The sequence below is a fragment of the Cottoperca gobio genome, chromosome 10 (genome assembly GCF_900634415.1).
Source record: "Cottoperca gobio chromosome 10, fCotGob3.1, whole genome shotgun sequence".
Classification (NCBI taxonomy): domain Eukaryota; kingdom Metazoa; phylum Chordata; class Actinopteri; order Perciformes; family Bovichtidae; genus Cottoperca; species Cottoperca gobio.
The window spans coordinates 12,925,266-12,950,246 of record NC_041364.1 but is presented as its reverse complement, the minus strand read 5'-3'; the positions used below and the strand labels follow the sequence as shown (position 1 = coordinate 12,950,246).

The window sequence follows — 24,981 nt, the reverse complement described above, 5'->3', positions numbered from 1 at the left end:
TGTTTTACATATGGCACAGCGTTGGTGTTAAAGTGAGTGCAGATGAGACATGCATGGAGAATATTGCATGCAGGTGCAACGAGTGGAAAGCGACTCATGGTGCCGCTGTATGCCAGCACACAAGGAGCACAGACATCTCCACCCACTGTGGATTACATATTACATACACATACTGCATTACAATCTGTTGTAATTTCTCAGAGCAATTCCTTCATTCCCCGACGGTTTTTCATCGCGTTCAATGTTGTAAAATGTTGGATTACTGATTCTTGTTTTGGAATTAGATTGTGTTGTTCTGTACAACAATGTATACAATCCGTGGACGTGTTTTTCCTACGATGGGAGACAAAGGATTTTCAGCGCTGCGGTCGATCCTCTGCTTTGCTTCCTTTATCGTAACGCTGCAGCTCGTTAATGGAGACCTGAGTTATTCTGTTCCAGAAGAGATGAAACGCGAGTCTGTCATTGGAAATATAGCTAAAGATCTCGGTCTTGATCTGAGGACTTTATCTTCCCGAAAGGCCCGTGTTGATTTTGAGGGGACTCGTAAACGGTACTGTGATATTAATCTGAGTACTGGAGATTTGGTCACATCGGAGAGAATGGACAGAGAAAGCCTTTGTGGCAAGAAACCCTCGTGTGTTGTGAAAGTAGATCTGGTGTTAGAAAATCCTCTGGAGCTTCATCGTGTCAGTCTTCATATTCAAGATGTAAACGACAACTCGCCGAAATTCAAAAAACAATTGATTGAAATGGAAATAAGGGAGTCAGCTGACAAGGGTAACCGCTTCTCTATCGACGAGGCCCATGACGCAGATATAGGTCAAAATGCTGTTCAGAGGTACAGCCTACAGAAAAACGACAACTTTATTCTCTCTGTTGACAGCAACAAGGTTGAACTTGTACTAGAGAATAAACTTGATCGTGAAAAGCAAAAAGAGATTAATTTGCTCCTCACAGCTTTAGATGGAGGCTCTCCTCAGAGATCAGGTACTGTAGTCATACACGTCACTGTGCTGGATGCTAATGATAACGCCCCAGTGTTTAGCCAGGCCGTTTATAAAGCCAGTCTGCCTGAACACTCTCCTCCAGACACCTTAGTGATTAATGTTAGTGCTACTGACGCAGATGAAGGAGTGAATGGAGATGTGACGTATGATTTAAGCCACGTGTCAGATGACGATGAAAAATTATTTTCTATTGACCCTAAAACGGGACAAATTAGAGTAACTGGAGAGATCGACTTTGAAGAAAATAGTTCTTTTGAAATGAGGGTGGAAGCTAAAGATGGTTTAGGACTAACTTCTTACGCCAAAGTAATAATAGATGTTACTGATGTGAATGATAATGCTCCAGTGATATATCTGAAATCACTGACTAACCCCATACCTGAGAACGTGTCACCTGGTACAGAGGTGGGCATCATTAACGTGCAGGATAGAGACTCTGAGAATAACAGACAGGTCCGCTGCTCCATTCAGCAAAACGTCCCTTTTAAGTTGGTTCCTTCTATTAAAAACTATTATTCTCTGGTGACCACAGGACAACTGGACCGTGAACTAGTGTCTGACTACAACATTACAATCAGTGCCACTGACGAGGGCTCTCCACCTCTGTCCTCCTCTAAAACTGTTCCGTTATCTGTAGCAGACATCAACGACAACCCACCTGTGTTTGAGGAACAGTCGTACAGCGCATATGTGAGTGAAAATAACAAACCTGGCTCCACTTTATGTTCCGTTACTGCTCGAGACCCCGACTGGAGACAAAACGGTACAGTGATTTATTCTCTGTTAGCCGGTGAGGTGAACGGTGCCCCGGTGTCCTCCTATCTCTCTGTTAACGGAGACACGGGGGTGATCCACGCTGTGAGGTCGTTTGATTATGAACAGTTCAGGAGTTTTAAAGTCCACGTGACGGCCAGAGACAACGGTTCTCCTCCGCTCAGCAGCAACGTGACCGTCAGTGTGTTCGTATCGGATGTGAACGACAACTCTCCTCAGATACTGTACCCCGCCCCGGAGGGCAACTCCTTCATGACCGAGCTGGTCCCCAAAGCTGCACACGGAGGCTCTCTGGTGTCCAAAGTGATAGCAGTGGACGCAGACTCCGGACAGAACGCCTGGCTGTCCTATCATATAGTCAAATCCACTGATCCGGGACTTTTCACTATTGGTCTCCACAGCGGAGAGATCAGGACACAGCGGGACATTTCTGAGTCTGACAGCATGAAACAGAACCTTATTGTGGCAGTGAAAGATAACGGACAGCCCTCTCTCTCTGCCACCTGCTCCATGTATTTACTTATCTCTGACAACTTGGCTGAGGTGCCAGAACTGAAGGATATTTCTTATGATGAGAAGAACTCCAAACTGACCTCTTATCTGATCATCGCGCTGGTGTCCGTGTCCACCTTTTTTCTGACCTTCATCATCATCATCCTGGGTGTGAGGTTTTGTCGCAGTAGAAAGCCCAGACTGTTGTTTGATGGAGCAGTTGCCATCCCCAGCGCTTATCTCCCTCCTACTTACGCAGATGTTGACGGCACAGGAACTTTACGCAGCGCTTACAATTATGACGCCTACCTGACAACAGGTTCTAGAACCAGTGACTTTAAGTTCGTGTCATCTTACAATGACAACACACTGCCTGCTGACCAGACGCTGAGGAAAAGTCCATCCGACTTTGTTGACCCGTTTGAAGACTTAGAGCCGGCTGTAGAGGTAGGAGCAGTTCACATTGCTTTACTGGTCACACAATGTTTTTTGTCTTTATTGAGTTTTTAATGTCTTTCTGACCTCAGTATGTGTTTTTACCTCAGAAAGTAATTGTAAAGTTGTAAAGAAAACTATTTGTATTATGGAGGGAAACTTTTGTCTTATGTCCGCTGTTTATGCTTTAAATTACTTCCGACAATGGCTACCTCTTTTTTGCCTGTTGTCCTTCATACATTTTTGACTTCACCTGGTATCTATTTTTTAAGATGTGTTTTCTACCTTTAATTGTTGGTTCTTGTTGACACAGCTGTCAGTTCTGTTCAGGTCCTCTCTCAGACACACACTTTAACTGTATGTTCTTGACGAATTAGTTAGTTCAAACATTAATTTATGTTTTTATGTTTTATAAAGTTGTCTGTGGATTATGTTGTTGAACTAATCTGCTGTTTTGAATAATACAATCAATAGCGACCAAGGAGTTGCTTCAACCTGATCTTTGTCAGCAGAAAACCTGGGGCTCATGGAAATACATTGTAGTTATAAGATCCGTTTGTTTTCCCAGGAAGATGGAGTCATGAGTTATAAGCTGTCACAGAATGATTACTTCCTATATTTCAGCTGGTTTTGCACGTTAGTACAGTCTAAGATGTCTGAGCAGGAGACTAACACAGGATTCTATATCTTTGTGACTTCACCTTTGTCCAATCTTAAGGTCTCTGTCCGTGGTCCTGAAACACTCCACGTGCTCTCACAAACAGCTGCAACTTTACATGTCTTTTTCTCCGCAGCCATGTTCTCCCTATTATGGTGCTAATAATAACTACAATAATTCATTGATGTATAAGAATTGAAAACCTAAGATTGTTGTAATTTAAGTGATTGCTTTAACGTATTGTCTTAATATTAATCCTTCAACAACAGCTCTATATTAAAATAATGTGTTACAGTGTTATACTGAGAGATTAGCTGCTCTTCTTTTGTGAAGGCTCAAACTGTAGCACTTGTTTATCTATAGCCACCTTCATCTGTATGATAACTTTTAGAAAGCTCAAGTAAAGATTATTAATTAAACCCAAATGTCATTGCAGTTGTACTGGGTGAAAAACTCCTACATACTGTATTCAATGCTGAACCAATAAAAACGAATAAGTGGTTTGTCTTTTAAGTAAATTATAGATTTACTGAACATGTGCATTTCATTTGGACGTGAGTGTATATGTTATCTTATTGTGGGTTGAGAATCAATGGGAATATTTTATTACACACTGTGAAGATAAAAAGTGACTCATGGTGTCGCTGTTTGCTGACAGATAATAGGCTCTCACCACTCCACCCACTACTACTACAAAGATATCAGCTGCAGATTTTCAGAGAAACGGCTACATTTCCGAACACATCGTATCGTGCACATTGCTGTGAAGTGTTGGATTATTTTGTGTTTTTGGACAGCTTTTATTTCGTCGTCACTGGAAGTGTAAATTGTACAAGCTGAGGAGGCTTCTGGTGTCAGGATGGGAGACAAAGGATTTTCAGCGCTGCGGTCGATCCTCTGCTTTGCTTCCTTTATCGTAACGCTGCAGCTCGTTAATGGAGACCTGAGTTATTCTGTTCCAGAAGAGATGAAACGCGAGTCTGTTATTGGAAATATAGCCAAAGATCTCGAGTCTTGATCTGAGGACTTTATCTTCCCGAAAGGCCCGTGTTGATTTTGAGGGGACTCGTAAACGGTACTGTGATATTAATCTGAGTACTGGAGATTTGGTCACATCGGAGAGAATGGACAGAGAAAGCCTTTGTGGCAAGAAACCCTCGTGTGTTGTGAAAGTAGATCTGGTGTTAGAAAATCCTCTGGAGCTTCATCGTGTCAGTCTTCATATTCAAGATGTAAACGACAACTCGCCAAAATTCAAAAAACATTTGATTGAAAAGGAAATAAGGGAGTCAGCTGACAAGGGTAACCGCTTCTCTATCGACGAGGCCCATGACGCAGATATAGGTCAAAATGCTGTTCAGAGGTACAGCCTACAGAAAAACGACAACTTTATTCTCTCTGTTGACAGCAACAAGGTTGAACTTGTACTAGAGAATAAACTTGATCGTGAAAAGGCAAAAAGAGATTCAATTTGCTTCTCACAGCTTTAGATGGAGGCTCTCCTCAGAGATCAGGTACTGTAGTCATACACGTCACTGTGCTGGATGCTAATGATAACGCCCCAGTGTTTAGCCAGGCCGTTTATAAAGCCAGTCTGCCTGAAAACTCTCCTCCAGACACCTTAGTGATTAATGTTAGTGCTACTGACGCAGACGAAGGGGTTAATGGAGATGTGACGTATGACTTTGGACACGGATCTGATGACGATGTAAATGTATTTTCTATTGATCCTAAAACGGGACAAATTAGAGTAACTGGTAGTGATCGACTTTGAAGAAATTAATTCTTTTGAATTGAGGGTGGAAGCTGAAGATGGTTTAGGACTAACTTCTTACGCCAAAGTTATAATAGATGTTACTGATGTGAATGATAATGCTCCAGTGATATATCTGAAATCACTGACTAACCCCATACCTGAGAACGTGTCACCTGGTACAGAGGTGGGCATCATTAACGTGCAGGATAGAGACTCTGAGAATAACAGACAGGTCCGCTGCTCCATTCAGCAAAACGTCCCTTTTAAGTTGGTTCCTTCTATTAAAAACTATTATTCTCTGGTGACCACAGGACAACTGGACCGTGAACTAGTGTCTGACTACAACATTACAATCAGTGCCACTGACGAGGGCTCTCCACCTCTGTCCTCCTCTAAAACTGTTCAGTTATCTGTAGCAGACATCAACGACAACCCACCTGTGTTTGAGGAACAGTCGTACAGCGCATATGTGAGTGAAAATAACAAACCTGGCTCCACTTTATGTTCCGTTACTGCTCGAGACCCCGACTGGAGACAAAACGGTACAGTGATTTATTCTCTGTTAGCCGGTGAGGTGAACGGTGCCCCGGTGTCCTCCTATCTCTCTGTTAACGGAGACACGGGGGTGATCCACGCTGTGAGGTCGTTTGATTATGAACAGTTCAGGAGTTTTAAAGTCCACGTGACGGCCAGAGACAACGGTTCTCCTCCGCTCAGCAGCAACGTGACCGTCAGTGTGTTCGTATCGGATGTGAATGACAACTCTCCTCAGATACTGTACCCCGCCCCGGAGGGCAACTCCTTCATGACCGAGCTGGTCCCCAAAGCTGCACACGGAGGCTCTCTGGTGTCCAAAGTGATAGCGGTGGACGCAGACTCCGGACAGAACGCCTGGCTGTCCTATCATATAGTCAAATCCACTGATCCGGGACTTTTCACTATTGGTCTCCACAGCGGAGAGATCAGGACACAGCGGGACATTTCTGAGTCTGACAGCATGAAACAGAACCTTATTGTGGCAGTGAAAGATAACGGACAGCCCTCTCTCTCTGCCACCTGCTCCATGTATTTACTTATCTCTGATAACTTGGCTGAGGTGCCAGAACTGAAGGATATTTCTTATGATGAGAAGAACTCCAAACTGACCTCTTATCTGATCATCGCGCTGGTGTCCGTGTCCACCTTTTTTCTGACCTTCATCATCATCATCCTGGGTGTGAGGTTTTGTCGCAGTAGAAAGCCCAGACTGTTGTTTGATGGAGCAGTTGCCATCCCCAGCGCTTATCTCCCTCCTACTTACGCAGATGTTGACGGCACAGGAACTTTACGCAGCGCGTACAATTATGACGCCTACCTGACAACAGGTTCTAGAACCAGTGACTTTAAGTTCGTGTCATCTTACAATGACAACACACTGCCTGCTGACCAGACTCTGAGGAAAAGTCCATCTGACTTTGTTGACCCGTTTGAAGACTTAGAGCCGGCTGTAGAGGTAGGAACACGTTCACATTGCTTTACTGGTCACAAAATGTTTCTTTGGTTTATTGAGTTCCTTTAAATTCTGTCTGGCCATCAGTGTGTGTTTTTACCTCAGTAGCGATTGTGTGGTTGCTGATGCAAACATTTTTTATAATGAACGTACACTTACGTTTGTATAATCTGCTGATAATGTCGTAAATTACGTCAGACAACTACAACACATGTTGCCTGTTGTCCTTCTTAACCGTTAGACCTCACTTGGTTTCTGTTTGTGAGACATGTGTTCTACTTTTATTGTTTTGTTCTTGTTCACATAGTTGTCAGTTCTCTCCCGGTCCTTTCTTAGACGATACACGTTACGTTTATTTTCTTAACAAATTAGTTAGTTTTAATATTTAATAAACTTGATGTTCCGATTAATATTTTGTTGGACTAACTTTGTCCTTTGAATAAAACAATCAAAAGCGAGCAAAGAGTTGCTTCAACCTGATCTTTGCCAGTAAAAGACCTGCGACTCATGAAAATACATTTCTCTTTTAGGAACATTTTTTAAAATAAGATGTAGTTATGAGTGAAGCTGTCACTGAATGTTTACTTCTCAAATCAAGTACTTTTATAAAATGTCACAATCAGGTTAGTACAGTCTGATAACCTTGACCAGGAGACTAAACACAATTCAATATCTTTATGCCTTCAGCTCTGTCAAATCTTAAGGTCTCTGTCCGTGGTGCTGAAACGCTCCTCAGTCACTCACATACAGCTCCTCATCCATGATGTCTCAATGACAATATTGACAGTCATTGTTTGATGTATATGTCATGAAAACCTTGGATTGTTGTAATTTATGTGATTCCTTTTGCTGATTGTCTTAATATGGAACACTCAAAAGCAGCTTTATATTCACATAATATGTTAGTGTTGTACTGAAACCTTAGTTGCCCTTCTTTTGTGGAGTCTCGAACTGTAAGACTTGTTCATCTATATCCACCTTCATCTATACAACATACTTTAGAAAACTCAAGCAAAGGTTATGTATTTAAAACCAAATTGCATTGAGCTCAGTTGAACTGGGGGAACAACACATACACATTCAAAGCTGAGCCAATTACAATAAATAAATTGTTTGTCTTTTAGGTAAATTATAGATTTACTGAACATGTGCATTTCATTTGGACGTGAGTGTATATGTTATATTATTGTGGGTTGAGACTCAGTGGGAGCATTTTATTAAACACTGTGAAGATAAAAAGTGACTCATGGTGTCGCTGTTTGCTGACAGATAATAGGCTCTCACCACTCCACCCACTACTACTACAAAGATATCAGCTGCAGATTTTCAGAGAAACGGCTACATTTCCGAACACATCGTATCGTGCACATTGCAGTGAAGTGTTGGATTATTTTTTGTTTTTGGACATCTTTTATTTCGTTGCACTGGAAGTGTAAATTGTACAAACTGAGGAGGACTTCTGGTGTCAGGATGGGAGACAAAGGATTTTCAGCGCTGCGGTCGATCCTCTGCTTTGCTTCCTTTATCGTAACGCTGCAGCTCGTTAATGGAGACCTGAGTTATTCTGTTCCAGAAGAGATGAAACGCGAGTCTGTTATTGGAAATATAGCTAAAGATCTAGGTCTTGATCTGAGGACTTTATCTTCCCGAAAGGCCCGTGTTGATTTTGAGGGGACTCGTAAACGGTACTGTGATATTAATCTGAGTACTGGAGATTTGGTCACATCGGAGAGAATGGACAGAGAAAGCCTTTGTGGCAAGAAACCCTCGTGTGTTGTGAAAGTAGATCTGGTGTTAGAAAATCCTCTGGAGCTTCATCGTGTCAGTCTTCACATTCAAGATGTAAACGACAACTGGCCAAAATTCAAAAAACATTTGCTTGAAAAGGAAATAAGTGAGTTAGCTGAAAAGGGTAACCGCTTCTCTATCGACGAGGCCCATGACGCAGATATAGGTCAAAATGCTGTTCAGAGGTACAGCTCTACAGAAAAACGACAACTTTATTCTCGCTGTTGACAGCAACAAGGTTGAACTCGTACTAGAGAATAAACTTGATCGTGAAAAGCAAAAAGAGATTAATTTGCTTCTCACAGCTTTAGATGGAGGCTCTCCTCAGAGATCAGGTACTGTAGTCATACACGTCACTGTGCTGGATGCTAATGATAACGCCCCAGTGTTTAGCCAGGCCGTTTATAAAGCCAGTCTGCCTGAAAACTCTCCTCCAAACACCTTAGTGATTAATGTAAGTGCTACTGACGCAGATGAAGGAGTGAATGGAGATGTGACGTATGACTTTGGACACGGATCTGATGACGATATAAATATGTTCTCTATTGATCCTAAAACTGGAGAAATTAGAGTAACTGGTGTGATCGACTTTGAAGAAATTAATTCTTTTGAAATGAGAATAAAAGCTGAAGATGGTTTAGGACTAACTTCTTACTCCAAAGTTATAATAGATGTTACTGATGTGAATGATAATGCTCCAGTGATATATCTGAAATCACTGACTAACCCCATACCTGAGAACGTGTCACCTGGTACAGAGGTGGGCATCATTAACGTGCAGGATAGAGACTCTGAGAGTAACAGACAGGTCCGCTGCTCCATTCAGCAAAACGTCCCTTTTAAGTTGGTTCCTTCTATTAAAAACTATTATTCTCTGGTGACCACAGGACAACTGGACCGTGAACTAGTGTCTGACTACAACATTACAATCAGTGCCACTGACGAGGGCTCTCCACCTCTGTCCTCCTCTAAAACTGTTCAGTTATCTGTAGCAGACATCAACGACAACCCACCTGTGTTTGAGGAACAGTCGTACAGCGCATATGTGAGTGAGAATAACAAACCTGGCTCCACTTTATGTTCCGTTACTGCTCGAGACCCAGACTGGAGACAAAACGGCACAGTGATTTATTCTCTGTTAGCCGGTGAGGTGAACGGTGCCCCGGTGTCCTCCTATCTCTCTGTTAACGGAGACACGGGGGTGATCCACGCTGTGAGGTCGTTTGATTATGAACAGTTCAGGAGTTTTAAAGTCCACGTGACGGCCAGAGACAACGGTTCTCCTCCGCTCAGCAGCAACGTGACCGTCAGTGTGTTCGTGTCGGATGTGAATGACAACTCTCCTCAGATACTGTACCCCGCCCCGGAGGGCAACTCCTTCATGACCGAGCTGGTCCCCAAAGCTGCACACGGAGGCTCTCTGGTGTCCAAAGTGATAGCGGTGGACGCAGACTCCGGACAGAACACCTGGCTGTCCTATCATATAGTCAAATCCACTGATCCGGGACTTTTCACCATTGGTCTCCACAGCGGAGAGATCAGGACACAGAGGGACATTTCTGAGTCTGACAGCATGAAACAGAACCTTATTGTGGCAGTGAAAGATAACGGACAGCCCTCTCTCTCTGCCACCTGCTCCATGTATTTACTTATCTCTGATAACTTGGCTGAGGTGCCAGAACTGAAGGATATTTCTTATGATGAGAAGAACTCCAAACTGACCTCTTATCTGATCATCGCGCTGGTGTCTGTGTCCACCTTTTTTGTGACCTTCATCATCATCATCCTGGGTGTGAGGTTTTGTCGCAGTAGAAAGCCCAGACTGTTGTTTGATGGAGCAGTTGCCATCCCCAGCGCTTATCTCCCTCCTACTTACGCAGATGTTGACGGCACAGGAACTTTACGCAGCGCTTACAATTATGACGCCTACCTGACAACAGGTTCTAGAACCAGTGACTTTAAGTTCGTGTCATCTTACAATGACAACACACTGCCTGCTGACCAGACTCTGAGGAAAAGTCCATCTGACTTTGTTGACCCGTTTGAAGACTTAGAGCCGGCTGTAGAGGTAGGAGCAGTTTATGGAATCCTTTGAATGTCTTTCTGGCTTATGTGTTTATGTCTTAGCAATTCTTAAGGTTATTGTATATTAGTTATTAAGCAAACCATTTGCATGATAGAGGGAGACTTTAGCTTCTTGATCTCTGCTTATTTTGAAAATTCCGTCTGCAAATGATTACACCTTTTTTCTTGGTTTCCTTCAAAACCATACGACTCTTCAGTTTGTATCTATTTTATTAAAGTATTTTTTTTTTCGTTCTTGTCAATAATAATAATAATATATTTTATTTGGAGACGCTTTTCAAGACACCTTACAAAATACAAGAGATAAAAACAGCAGGACATTGGAAGGGAGAGCAGACAAACAAAACCAGAGATAAGATGGAGACACAGGAAGAAAGAAAGAAAGAAAGAGAAGAGAGAGGAGGACACAGGATGATGGAGACTACAGAGAGTAGGCCACTTTGAACAGGTGAGTTTTGAGTTGGGACTTGAATGTTGTAATAGTTTTGGACTGTTGGATGTGTGGAGGGACAGAATTCCAGAGCCTGGTTGTAGTGCAGCTACAGGCCCTGGCACCCATGGTGATGAGGCGTGATGTGGGGATTGTCAGTAGACCAGCTGAGGATGAGCAGAGGGAGCGGGAGGGGGTATACTCCTGAAGGAGGTCAGATAGGTAGGTGGGGGCGAGTTTGTGGAGGGCTTTGCAGTAGAGCAGGATGTTTTTGTAGTTGATCTGGGGTTGAACAGGGAGCCAGTGAAGTTTCAAGAGAATGGGGGTTATGTGTTTAGAGGATTTGGTGTGGGTCGTGATCCGAGCAGCAGCGTTTTGGATGATTTGAAGTCGGTTGAGCAGTTTGGTGGGAAGGCCAGAGAGAACAGCATTGCAGTAGTCGATCCATGATGTCACAAAAGCGTGGACCAAGACTTCTGTACTGGATTGAGACAGGGACGGGAGATGTTGCGCAGGTGGGAAAAAAGCAGTGCAGGAGATGTTCTTTATGTGGGGTGCAAAGGAGAGGGTGCTGTCCTGAGTGACACCAAGACTCTTGACTTGACTGGAGAACGGTACGGAGCAGCCATCGATGATGAAGTTTGGGGCAATGGAGTTGGTGCTTTGGGTAAAATGCTTTTGGAGCCGATGAGAAGGGCCTCAGTTTTGTCGCCATTGAGCTTCAAGGAGTTCCTGGTCATCCAGCTACGAACATCTTGTAGGCAGGTGGTGAGGGATGTGGGCGGCAGGGCAGTGGTGGGTTTTGTAGAAATGTAGACCTGAGTGTTGTCGGCATAACAGTGAAAGTGAACATTGTGGTGGTGGAGGATTGTGCTAAGGGGAAGGAGTTAGATATTGAACAATAGTGGACCCAGTACTGACCCTTGGGGGACACCCTGTAAACAGCAGAACACCTGGAACTGTTGTTGCTCAGTTGTACATATTGTTGTCTGTCATAGAGATATGATGAAAACCAAGAAAGTGCTACACCAGAGATCCCAATTTCAGCCAGGCGCTGGATGAGTGTTAGGTGGGAGATGGTGTCAAAGGCAGCGGTGAGGTCAAGGAGGATAAGGATGTTGAGTAGTCCAGAGTCCGCTGCACGGAGGAGGTCGTTGGTGAGTTTAACCAGGGCTGTTTCACTGTGGTTGGGGCGGAAACCAGATTGAAAAGGTTCATGGAGGCTGTTTGTGTCAAGGTGGAACTGAAGTTGAGCAGCAACGACTGTCTTAAGGGTTTTGGAGATGAAGGAGAGGTTGGAGATAGGCCGGTAATGGTTTAGGTCAGGTGGGTCAGCACCAAGCTTTATGAAAACAGGTGTAATTGCAGCTGTTTTGAGGGAGGGGTGTACAGATCCAATGGTGAGGGAGGAGTTAATTATTCTTGTGATCATGGGGGAGATGGAGGGCAGACATGCTTTGATGATGTGTGTATGTGTAGGTGTTTAGTGTAAAGTTGGATGTGCACTGAGTGTCCAGTCTTTTTGCACAGCCACTCGAGTCGACGACCAGTGGTTTTTAGTTGTCGAAGGTGCGTGGTGAACCAGGGAGCGGTGTGAACAAAAGATACTCTGCGAGTTTTGAGGGGGGTCAGAGCATCCAGGGAAGAGGAGAGACAGTCATTGTAACGACTCACCAGTTCAGCAGGGGAGAAGGATGGGGAGGACTGGGGGAGGAGTTAATGAGGGTGGTGAGATCCGTGGGGTTTATGTGTTTAATGTTTCTGAAGGAGATGGTCCCTTGTTTTTTTATGGTGGATAGGGGGGCGTTGACCTTAAAGGACACAACTTTATGGTCAGATATGGGGAACTGCAACAGTGAGGTTAGAGGGAGTAAGACCAGTGCAGCACATTAAATCCAGTATGTGACCTTTGTTATGCGTTGGGAAGTTGACATGCTGTGTGATACCAAGACATTCAAGAAGTGAGGTGAAGTCATTGGTAACAGCAGTGGAAGGGTCGTCAATATGGATATTAAAGTCCCCCACGAGGATGACAGTGGGGGACATCGCACAGACAGATGTTAAAAGTTCTGATATTTCAGTGAGGAAAACAGCAGAGGTTTTATGTGTGTCATTGCTTATTTAATGGGTTCTTTTCAGGTCCTTTCTCAGAAAGAAATATTTTTAAAATGTGATTCCTTGACTAAGTAGGCAGTATGAATATTTACATAAATTCAGTTTATTGGTTTCATAAAGTTGCTTTTTCTGGAGTATCTTTAAATGAGACCAAATCGCTATTGGTAAATTAAAATCATTGTGACCAAAGAAATTCTTTAATCTGGTTTTTTCCAGTTGCAAACCTGGGCCTTATGGAAGAAGTAAATATAAACCAGAACTTTTGAATTCTTTTTCAAGCATTTTTTTGCTGTAAAACATTTGTTTTAGTCATCAGCATGTGTCACTGATTGTTACTTGTCAGAAAGTGATGGAAACTCTGCTGTCATTTCTGAATTAATGTATGTGGCTAATGGGTTATATGTAAATATAAGTCGGTGTACATTTGTAAAACCGCCTCTTACTTAAATTTAAACAGTTTAAAAAATGTTTGGCCAAGAGACCAAAACAGCATCAATATCTTTGTGCCAACAAATCTTAAAGTCTCTGTCCGTGGTGCTGAAACACTCCGCAACTGGAGATATTTGTTTGCTCTTCAGCCAATCTATCTGATTTTTCATAATTACGCTGATGATGCTGCTATTTTAATTGTTATGCAATGAAAAACCAGTATTGTTGTAATAAGAGTTTTGCCTTGATACCGACCGCTCAACCTCAGTTCTATGATTTAATATTTTACTCTGTTATTGAATATTACACTTTTGTTCTCAAAGTTTAGTTGGCCTTCTCTTTCCAAGGCTCAAACTATTGTTGTTTATCCTATACTCTCTGTATGTAGAAACTTTTATAAATATAAAACAAGGGTAATATACTGTATTTAAATCATAATATCATTGAGCTGAGCTGCATGGTGTGAGCAGTAACAACATATCCAAAGCTTTTTGTTCTTCTTTTAGACATCTATCCCCAATGTCTCTCTTGAAAAGTGAAAAGGACATTTAGTTCTGCTGGTCATGTTGCTTGGAATTAACTGCAGACTGATTCAGTTATGTCTGAGCTGGTCTCTTTAAGTGTTTTTATAAATAGATTGATTGAGTTGGAGGAAGGTACATGAGAATGTACTTTCGATGCTTTGTATGAGCATATTTGTGATGACCTGAGTCTTAATTATTGATATAATAATGCTGTGACCTGACATTTTATTGTCTGTACCTGTTAGTACGTCTGGAAGTTTGATGATGTATTGTCATTGAGGCTCCTCCTGGTAAAAAAAAAAGGGAATGAAAGTGAAATACTCGCTGCGCATTTCATTTGAACGTGAGAGATTATTTTCTTAATGTGGTTTGAGACTCAGTGGGAATATTTCCTTACACACTGTAAGATAAAAAGTGACTCATGGTGTCGCTGTTTGCTGACAGATAATAGGCTCTCACCACTCCACCCACTACTACTACAAAGATATCAGCTGCAGATTTTCAGAGAAACGGCTACATTTCCGGACACATCGTATCGTGCACATTGCTGTGAAGTGTTGGATTATTTGCAGTTTTTGGAAAGCTTTTATTTCGTTGCACTGGAAGTATAAATTGTACAAGCTGAGGAGGCTTCTGGTGTCAGGATGGGGGACAAAGGATATTCAGCGCTGCGGTCGATCCTCTGCTTTGCTTCCTTTATCGTAACGCTGCAGCTCGTTAATGGAGACCTGAGTTATTCTGTTCCAGAAGAGATGAAACGCGAGTCTGTTATTGGAAATATAGCTAAAGATCTCGGTCTTGATCTGAGGACTTTATCTTCCCGAAAGGCCCGTGTTGATTTTGAGGGGACTCGTAAACGGTACTGTGATATTAATCTGAGTACTGGAGATTTGGTCACATCGGAGAGAATGGACAGAGAAAGCCTTTGTGGCAAGAAACCCTCGTGTGTTGTGAAAGTAGATCTGGTGTTAGAAAATCCTCTGGAGCTTCATCGTGTCAGTCTTCACATTCAAGATGTAAACGACAACTCGCCAACATTCAAAGATAATTTGTTTGAAATGGAAATAAGTGAGTCAGCTGACAAGGGTAACCGCTTCTCTATCGAGGAGGCCCATGACGCAGATATAGGTCAAAATGCTGTTCAGAGGTACAGCCTACAGAAAAACGACAACTTTATTCTCTCTGTTGACAGCAACAAGGTTGAACTTGTACTGGAGAATACACTTGATCGTGAAAAGCAAAAAGAGATTAATTTGCTTCTCACAGCTTTAGATGGAGGCTCTCCTCAGAGATCAGGTACTGTAGTCATACACGTCACTGTGCTGGATGCTAATGATAACGCCCCAGTGTTTAGCCAGGCCGTTTATAAAGCCAGTCTGCCTGAAAACTCTCCTCCAGACACCTTAGTGATTAATGTTAGTGCTACTGACGCAGATGAAGGGGTTAATGGAGATGTGACGTATGACTTTGGACACGGATCTGATGACGATGTAAATGTATTTTTTATTGATCCTAAAACTGGAGAAATTAGAGTTACTGGTGTGATCGACTTTGAAGAAAGGAGTTCTTTTGAAATGAGCTTGAAAGCTAAAGATGGTTTAGGACTAACTTCTTACGCCAAAGTTATAATAGATGTTACTGATGTGAATGATAATGCTCCAGTTATATATCTGAAATCACTGACTAACCCCATACCTGAGAACGTGTCACCTGGTACAGAGGTGGGCATCATTAACGTGCAGGATAGAGACTCTGAGAGTAACAGACAGGTCCGCTGCTCCATTCAGCAAAACGTCCCTTTTAAGTTGGTTCCCTTCTATTAAAAACTATTATTCTCTGGTGACCACAGGACAACTGGACCGTGAACTAGTGTCTGACTACAACATTACAATCAGTGCCACTGACGAGGGCTCTCCACCTCTGTCCTCCTCTAAAACTGTTCAGTTATCTGTAGCAGACATCAACGACAACCCACCTGTGTTTGAGGAACAGTCGTACAGCGCATATGTGAGTGAAAATAACAAACCTGGCTCCACTTTATGTTCCGTTACTGCCCGAGACCCCGACTGGAGACAAAACGGTACAGTGATTTATTCTCTGTTACCCGGTGAGGTGAACGGTGCCCCGGTGTCCTCCTATCTCTCTGTTAACGGAGACACGGGGGTGATCCACGCTGTGAGGTCGTTTGATTATGAACAGTTCAGGAGTTTTAAAGTCCACGTGACGGCCAGAGACAACGGTTCTCCTCCGCTCAGCAGCAACGTGACCGTCAGTGTGTTCGTGTCGGATGTGAACGACAACTCTCCTCAGATACTGTACCCCGCCCCGGAGGGCAACTCCTTCATGACCGAGCTGGTCCCCAAAGCTGCACACGGAGGCTCTCTAGTGTCCAAAGTGATAGCAGTGGACGCAGACTCCGGACAGAACGCCTGGCTGTCCTATCATATAGTCAAATCCACTGATCCGGGTCTTTTCACTATTGGTCTCCACAGCGGAGAGATCAGGACACAGCGGGACATTTCTGAGTCTGACAGCATGAAACAGAACCTTATTGTGGCAGTGAAAGATAACGGACAGCCCTCTCTCTCTGCCACCTGCTCCATGTATTTACTTATCTCTGATAACTTGGCTGAGGTGCCAGAACTGAAGGATATTTCTTATGATGAGAAGAACTCCAAACTGACCTCTTATCTGATCATCGCGCTGGTGTCTGTGTCCACCTTTTTTCTGACCTTCATCATCATCATCCTGGGTGTGAGGTTTTGTCGCAGTAGAAAGCCCAGACTGTTGTTTGATGGAGCAGTTGCCATCCCCAGCGCTTATCTCCCTCCTACTTACGCAGATGTTGACGGCACAGGAACTTTACGCAGCGCGTACAATTATGACGCCTACCTGACAACAGGTTCTAGAACCAGTGACTTTAAGTTCGTGTCATCTTACAATGACAACACACTGCCTGCTGACCAGACTCTGAGGAAAAGTCCATCTGACTTTGTTGACCCGTTTGAAGACTTAGAGCCGGCTGTAGAGGTAGGAGCAGTTCACATTGCTTTACTGGTCACACGATGTATGTTTTGTTTTATTGAGTTTTTAATGTCTGTCTGACCTCAGTATGTGTTTATACCTCAGAAACTAATTGTGTGGTTGTAAAGCAAACCATTTGTATTATGGAGGGAAACTTTTGTCTTATGTCCGCTGTTTATGCTTTAAATTACTTCCGACAATGGCTACCTCTTTTTTGCCTCTTATCCTTCATACATTTTTGGCTTCACCTGGTGTCTATTTTTTAAGATGTGTTTTCTACTTTTAATTGTTGGTTCTTGTTGACACAGCTGTCAGTTCTGTTGAGGTCCTCTCTCAGACACACACTTTAAATGTATGTTCTTGACAAATTAGTTCGTTTGAACATTAATTTATGTTTTTATGTTTTACAAAGTTGTCTGTGGATTATGTTGTTGAACTAATCTGTTGTTTTGAAAAATACAATCATTAGCGACCAAGGAGTTGCTTCAACCTGATCTTTGCCAGCACAAAACCTGGGACTCATGGAAATACATTGTAGCTATAAGATCCATTTTTTTTTTACAATGCAGGAAGATGTAGTTATGAGTGAAGCTGTCACAGAATGATTACTTCTTATATTATGCACTTTTAATTGGTTTTGCACGTTAGTACAGTCTAAGATGTCTGAGCAGGAGACTAACACAGAATTCAATATCTTTGTGACTTCACCTTTGTCCAATCTTAAGGTCTCTGTCTGTGGTGCTGAAACACTCCACAGGCTCTCACAAACTGCTGCAACTTTACATGTCTTTTTCTCCGCAGCCATGTTCTCTCTATTACGATGATAATAATAATTACAATAATTGATTGATGTATACCGATAGAAAACCTAAGATAGTGGTGTTTTACCTAATTGCTTTATTTTATTGTCTTAATATTAATCCTTCAATAGCAGCTTTATATTAAAATAATGTGTTACAGTGTTGTACTGAATGCTTAGCTGCCCTTTTGTGGAGTCTCAAACTGTAGCATTTGTTTATCTATAGTCACCTTCATCTGTATAATAACTTTTAGAAAGCTCAAGTAAAGGTTATTAATTAAACCCAAATTGCACTGCAGTTTTACTGGGTGGAAAAACTCTTACATAATGTATTCAATGCTGAGACAATTACAATTTAGACATGTTTTGTCTTTTAAGTAAATGATAGATTTACTGAACATGTGCATTTCATTTGGACGTGAGTGTACATGTTATCTTATTGTGGGTATAGAATCAATGGGAATATTTTATTACATACTGTGAAGATAAAAAGTGACTCATGGTGTCGCTGTTTGCTGACAGATAATAGGCTCTCACCACTCCACCCACTACTACTACAAAGATATCAGCTGCAGATTTTCAGAGAAACGGCTACATTTCCGGACACATCGTATCGTGCACATTGCTGTGAAGTGTTGGATTATTTTGTGTTTTTGGACATCTTTTATTTCGTTGCACTGGAAGTATAAATTGTACAAACTGAGGAGGCTTCAGGTGTCAGGATGGGAGACAAAGGATTTTCAGCGCTGCGGTTGATCCTCTGCTTTGCTTCCTTTATCGTAACGCTGCAGCTCGTTAATGGAGACCTGAGTTATTCTGTTCCAGAAGAGATGAAACGCGAGTCTGTTATTGGAAATATAGCCAAAGATCTCGGTCTTGATCTGAGGACTTTATCTTCCCGAAAGGCCCGTGTTGATTTTGAGGGGAATCGCAAACGGTACTGTGATATTAATCTGAGTACTGGAGATTTGGTCACATCGGAGAGAATGGACAGAGAAAGCCTTTGTGGCAAGAAACCCTCGTGTGTTGTGAAAGTAGATCTGGTGTTAGAAAATCCTCTGGAGCTTCATCGTGTCAGTCTTCACATTCAAGATGTAAACGACAACTCGCCAAAATTTAAAAAACAATTGATTGAAATGGAAATAAGTGAGTCAGCTGACAAGGGTAACCGCTTCTCTATCGAGGAGGCCCATGACGCAGATATAGGTCAAAATGCTGTTCAGAGATACAGCCTACAGAAAAACGACAACTTTATTCTCGCTATTGACAGCAACAAGGTTGAACTCTTATTAGAGAATAAACTTGATAGAGAAAAGCAAAAAGAGATTAATTTGCTTCTCACAGCTTTAGATGGAGGCTCTCCTCAGAGATCAGGTACTGTAGTCATACACGTCACTGTGCTGGATGCTAATGATAACGCCCCAGTGTTTAGCCAGGCCATTTATAAAGCCAGTCTGCCTGAAAACTCTCCTCCAGACACCTTAGTGATTAATGTAAGTGCTACTGATGCAGATGAAGGGGTTAACGGAGATGTGACGTATGACTTTGGCCATGTATCTGATGATAATATAAATATTTTCTCTATTGATCCTAAAACTGGAGAAATTAAAGTAACTGGAGAGATTGATTTTGAAGAAAGGAATTCTTTTGAAATGAGAGTACAAGCTAAAGATGGTTTAGGACTAACTTCTTACGCCAAAGTTATAATAGATGTTACTGATATGAATGATAATGCTCCAGTGATATATCTGAAATCACTGACTAACCCCATACCTGAGAACGTGTCACCTGGTACAGAGGTGGGCATCATTAACGTGCAGGATAGAGACTCTGAGAATAACAGACAGGTCCGCTGCTCCATTCAGCAAAACGTCCCTTTTAAGTTGGTTCCTTCTATTAAAAACTATTATTCTCTGGTGACCACAGGACAACTGGACCGTGAACTAGTGTCCGACTACAACATTACAATCAGTGCCACTGACGAGGGCTCTCCACCTCTGTCCTCCTCTAAAACTGTTCAGTTATCTGTAGCAGACATCAACGACAACCCACCTGTGTTTGAGGAACAGTCGTACAGCGCATATGTGAGTGAAAATAACAAACCTGGCTCCACTTTATGTTCCGTTACTGCTCGAGACCCAGACTGGAGACAAAACGGTACAGTGATTTATTCTCTGTTACCCGGTGAGGTGAACGGTGCCCCGGTGTCCTCCTATCTCTCTGTTAACGGAGACACGGGGGTGATCCACGCTGTGAGGTCGTTTGATTATGAACAGTTCAGGAGTTTTAAAGTCCACGTGACGGCCAGAGACAACGGTTCTCCTCCGCTCAGCAGCAACGTGACCGTCAGTGTGTTCGTATCGGATGTGAACGACAACTCTCCTCAGATACTGTACCCCGCCCCGGAGGGCAACTCCTTCATGACCGAGCTGGTCCCCAAAGCTGCACACGGAGGATCTCTAGTGTCCAAAGTGATAGCAGTGGACGCAGACTCCGGACAGAACGCCTGGCTGTCCTATCATATAGTCAAATCCACTGATCCGGGACTTTTCACTATTGGTCTCCACAGCGGAGAGATCAGGACACAGCGGGACATTTCTGAGTCTGACAGCATGAAACAGAACCTTATTGTGTCAGTGAAAGATAACGGACAGCCCTCTCTCTCTGCCACCTGCTCCATGTATTTACTTATCTCTGATAACTTGGCTGAGGTGCCAGAACTGAAGGATATTTCTTATGATGAGAAGAACTCCAAACTGACCTCTTATCTGATCATCGCGCTGGTGTCCGTGTCCACCTTTTTTCTGACCTTCATCATCATCATCTTGGGTGTGAGGTTTTGTCGCAGGAGAAAGCCCAGACTGTTGTTTGATGGAGCAGTTGCCATCCCCAGCGCTTATCTCCCTCCTACTTACGCAGATGTTGACGGCACAGGAACTTTACGCAGCGCTTACAATTATGACGCCTACCTGACAACAGGTTCTAGAACCAGTGACTTTAAGTTCGTGTCATCTTACAATGACAACACACTGCCTGCTGACCAGACTCTGAGGAAAAGTCCATCTGACTTTGTTGACCCGTTTGAAGACTTAGAGCCGGCTGTAGAGGTAGGAGCAGTTTATGGAATCCTTTGAATGTCTTTCTGGCTTATGTGTTTATGTCTTAGCAATTCTTAAGGTTATTGTATATTAGTTATTAAGCAAACCATTTCCATAATAGAGGGAAACTTTAGCTTCTTGATCTCTGCTTATTTTGAAAATTCCGTCTGCAAATGATTACACCTTTTTTCTTGGTTTCCTTCAAAACCATACGACTCTTCAGTTTGTATCTATTTTATTAAAGTATTTTTTTTTTCGTTCTTGTCAATAATAATAATAATAATAATATATTTTATTTGGAGACGCTTTTCAAGACACCTTACAAAATACAAGAGATAAAAACAGCAGGACATTTGAAGGGAGAGCAGACAAACAAAACCAGAGATAAGATGGAGACACAGGAAGAAAGAAAGAAAGAAAGAGAAGAGAGAGGAGGACACAGGATGATGGAGACTACAGAGCCACTTTGAACAGGTGAGTTTTGAGTTGGGACTTGAATGTTGTAATAGTTTTGGACAGTTGGATGTGTGGAGGGACAGAATTCCAGAGCCTGGTTGTAGTGCAGCTACAGGCCCTGGCACCCATGGTGATGAGGCGTGATGTGGGGATTGTCAGTAGACCAGCTGAGGATGAACAGAGGGAGCGGGAGGGGGTATACTCCTGAAGGAGGTCAGATAGGTAGGTGGGGGCGAGTTTGTGGAGGGCTTTGCAGTAGAGCAGGATGTTTTTGTAGTTGATCTGGGGTTGAACAGGGAGCCAGTGAAGTTTCAAGAGAATGGGGGTTATGTGTTTAGAGGATTTGGTGTGGGTCGTGATCCGAGCAGCAGCGTTTTGGATGATTTGAAGTCGGTTGAGCAGTTTGGTGGGAAGGCCAGAGAGAACAGCATTGCAGTAGTCGATCCATGATGTCACAAAAGCGTGGACCAAGACTTCTGTACTGGATTGAGACAGGGACGGGAGATGTTGCGCAGGTGGGAAAAAAGCAGTGCAGGTGATGTTCTTTATGTACGGTGCAGAGGAGAGGGTGCTGTCCTGAGTGACACCAAGACTCTTGACTTGACTGGAGAACGGTACGGAGCAGCCATCGATGATGAAGTTTGGGGCAATGGAGTTGGTGCTTTGAGTTAAGTGCTTTTGAAGCCGATGAGAAGGGCCTCAGTTTTGTCGCCATTGAGCTTCAAGGAGTTCCTGGTCATCCAGCTACGAACGTCTTGTAGGCAGGTGGTGAGGGATGTGGGCGGCAGGGCAGTGGTGGGTTTTGTAGAAATGTAGACCTGAGTGTTGTCGGCATAACAGTGAAAGTGAACATTGTGGTGGCGGAGGATTGTGTTAAGGGGAAGGAGTTAGATATTGAACAATAGTGGACCCAGTACTGACCCCTGGGGGACACCCCGTAAACAGCAGAACACCTGGAACTGTTGTTGCTCAGTTGCACATATTGTTGTCTGTCTAGAGATATGATGAAAACCAAGAAAGTGCTACACCAGAGATCCCAATGTCAGCCAGGCGCTGGATGAGTGTTAGGTGGGAGATGGTGTCAAAGGCAGCGGTGAGGTCAAGGAGGATAAGGATGTTGAGTAGTCCAGAGTCCGCTGCACGGAGGAGGTCGTTGGTGAGTTTAACCAGGGCTGTTTCACTGTGGTTGGGGCGGAAACCAGATTGAAAAGGTTTATGGAGGCTGTTTGTGTCAAGGTGGAACTGAAGTTGAGCAGCAACGACTGTCTCAAGGGTTTTGGAGATGAAGGAGAGGTTGGTGATGGGCCGGTAATGGTTTAGGTCAGATGGGTCAGCACCAGGCTTTATGAGAACAGGTGTAATTGCAGCTGTTTTGAGGGAGGGGTGTACAGATCCAATGGTGAGGGAGGAGTTAATTATTCTTGTGATCATGGGGGAGATGGAGGGCAGACATACTTTGATGAGGATAGTGGGGAGGGGGTTGAGCTGACAGGTAGTGGGTTTGGATTTAAGGATGAGCTTGGAGATAGTAGATTCTGTTGCTATTGAGAAGTTGGAGAGGGTGCTTGTGAATGGTTGGCTGGTGGTAACCATCCAGGATGGATCACTTGGGGAAGTGCAGGATGAGGCCAGCTGATGGTGGATGGTGTTGATGTTGGTGTCAGATAATTGCAGGAAGTCATTGCAGTGGTCACTGGAGACATCTGGAGGGAGAGTTGTAGCAGGCTGAAGTAGGTGGCTGACTGTTGAGAAGAGGGTTCTAGTGTTATTTTTACCAGTGTTGACGAGGTTGGAGTAGTAGGAGGATTTTGCGGTGGAGAGAACGTTTTTGTAGAGGTGTAGGTGTTCAGTGTAAAGTTGGATGTGCACTGAGAGTCCAGTCTTTTTGCACAGCCACTCGAGTCGACGACCAGTGGTTTTTAGTTGTCGAAGGTGCGTGGTGAACCAGGGAGCGGTGTGAACAAAAGAAACTCTGCGAGTTTTGAGGGGGGTCAGAGCATCCAGGGAAGAGGAGAGACAGTAATTGTAACGACTCACCAGTTCAGCAGGGGAGAAGGATGGGGAGGACTGGGGGAGGAGTTAATGAGGGTGGTGAGATCCGTGGGGTTTATGTGTTTAATTTTCTGAAGGAGATGGTCCGTTGCTTTTTTATGGTGGATAGGGGGGCGTTGACCTTAAAGGACACAACTTTATGGTCAGAGATGGGGAACTGCAACAGTGAGGTTAGAGGGAGTAAGACCAGTGCAGCAGATTAAATCCAGTATGTGACCTTTGTTATGCGTTGGGAAGTTGACATGCTGTGTGATACCAAGAAATTCAAGAAGTGAGGTGAAGTCATAGGTAAGAGCAGTGGAAGGGTCGTCAATATGGATGTTAAAGTCCCCCACGAGGATGACAGTGGGGGACATCGCACAGACAGATATTAAAAGTTCTGATAGTTCAGTGAGGAAAACAGCAGAGGTTTTATGTGTGTCATTGCTTATTTAATGGGTTCTTTTCAGGTCCTTTCTCAGAAAGAAATATTTTAAAAATGTGATTCCTTGACTAAGTAGGCAGTATGAATATTTACATAAATTAAGTTTATTGGTTTCATAAAGCTGCTTTTTCTGGAGTATCTTTAAATTAGACCAAATCGCTATTGGTAAATTAAAATCATTGTGACCAAAGAGATTCTTCAATCTGGTTTTTTCCAGTTGCAAACCTGGGCCTTATGGAAGAAGTAAATATAAACCAGAACTTTTGAATTCTTTTTCAAGCATTTTTTTGCTGTAAAACATTTGTTTTAGTCATCAGCATGTGTCACTGATTGTTACTTGTCAGAAAGTGATGGAAACTCTGCGGTCATTTCTGAATGAATGTATGTGGCTAATGGGTTATATGTAAATATAAGTCGGTGTACATTTGTAAACCGCCTCTTACTTAAATTTAAACAGTTTAAAAAATGTTTGGCCAAGAGACCAAAACAGTATCAATAACTTTGTGCCAACAAATCTTAAGGTCTCTGTCCGTGGTGCTGAAACACTCCGCAACGGGAGCTATTTGTTTGCTCCTCAGCCAATCTATCTGATTTTTCATAATTACGCTGATGATGCTATTTTAATTTTTATGCAATGAAAACCAGTATTGTTGTAATAAGAGTTTTGCCTTGATACCGACCGCTCAACCTCAGTTCTATGATTTAATATTTTACTCTGTTATTGAAGTGTTTTAAAAAATAGATTGATTGAGTTGGAGGAAGGTACATGAGAATATATTTTCAATGCTTTGTATGAGCTTATTTGTGATGACCTGAGTCTTAATTATTGATATAATAATGCTGTGACCTGACATTGTATTGTCTGTACCTGTTAGTACGTCTGGAAGTTTGATGATGTATTGTCATTGAGGCTCCTCCTGGTAAAAAAAAAAAGGGAATGAAAGTGAAATACTCGCTGCACATGCGCATTTCATTTGAACGTGAGTGATTATTTTCTTAATGTGGTTTGAGACTCAGTGGGAATATTTCATTACAAACTGTGAAGATAAAAAGTGACTCATGGTGTCGCTGTTTGCTGACAGATAATAGGCTCTCACCACTCCACCCACTACTACTACAAAGATATCAGCTGCAGATTTTCAG

General features: G+C 42.9%; 1 protein-coding gene and 3 pseudogenes across 1 annotated transcript; all 4 read left to right on the top strand.

The window, feature by feature from the left end:
* Positions 1 to 338: 338 nt before the first annotated feature.
* Positions 339 to 2,786, top strand: LOC115015064 (protocadherin gamma-A4-like). The gene has a single exon (XM_029442226.1). The coding sequence runs from the start codon at positions 339 to 341 to the stop codon at positions 2,784 to 2,786; it is 2,448 nt and encodes an 815-aa protein (XP_029298086.1).
* Positions 2,787 to 4,228: 1,442 nt separating this feature from the next.
* LOC115015063 (protocadherin beta-16-like) lies at positions 4,229 to 6,683 on the top strand (annotated as a pseudogene).
* A 1,401-nt stretch (positions 6,684 to 8,084) lies between these two features.
* LOC115015062 (protocadherin gamma-A11-like) lies at positions 8,085 to 10,497 on the top strand (annotated as a pseudogene).
* A 4,132-nt stretch (positions 10,498 to 14,629) lies between these two features.
* On the top strand, positions 14,630 to 20,942 carry LOC115015061 (protocadherin beta-15-like; annotated as a pseudogene).
* The last annotated feature ends 4,039 nt before the right edge of the window (positions 20,943 to 24,981 follow it).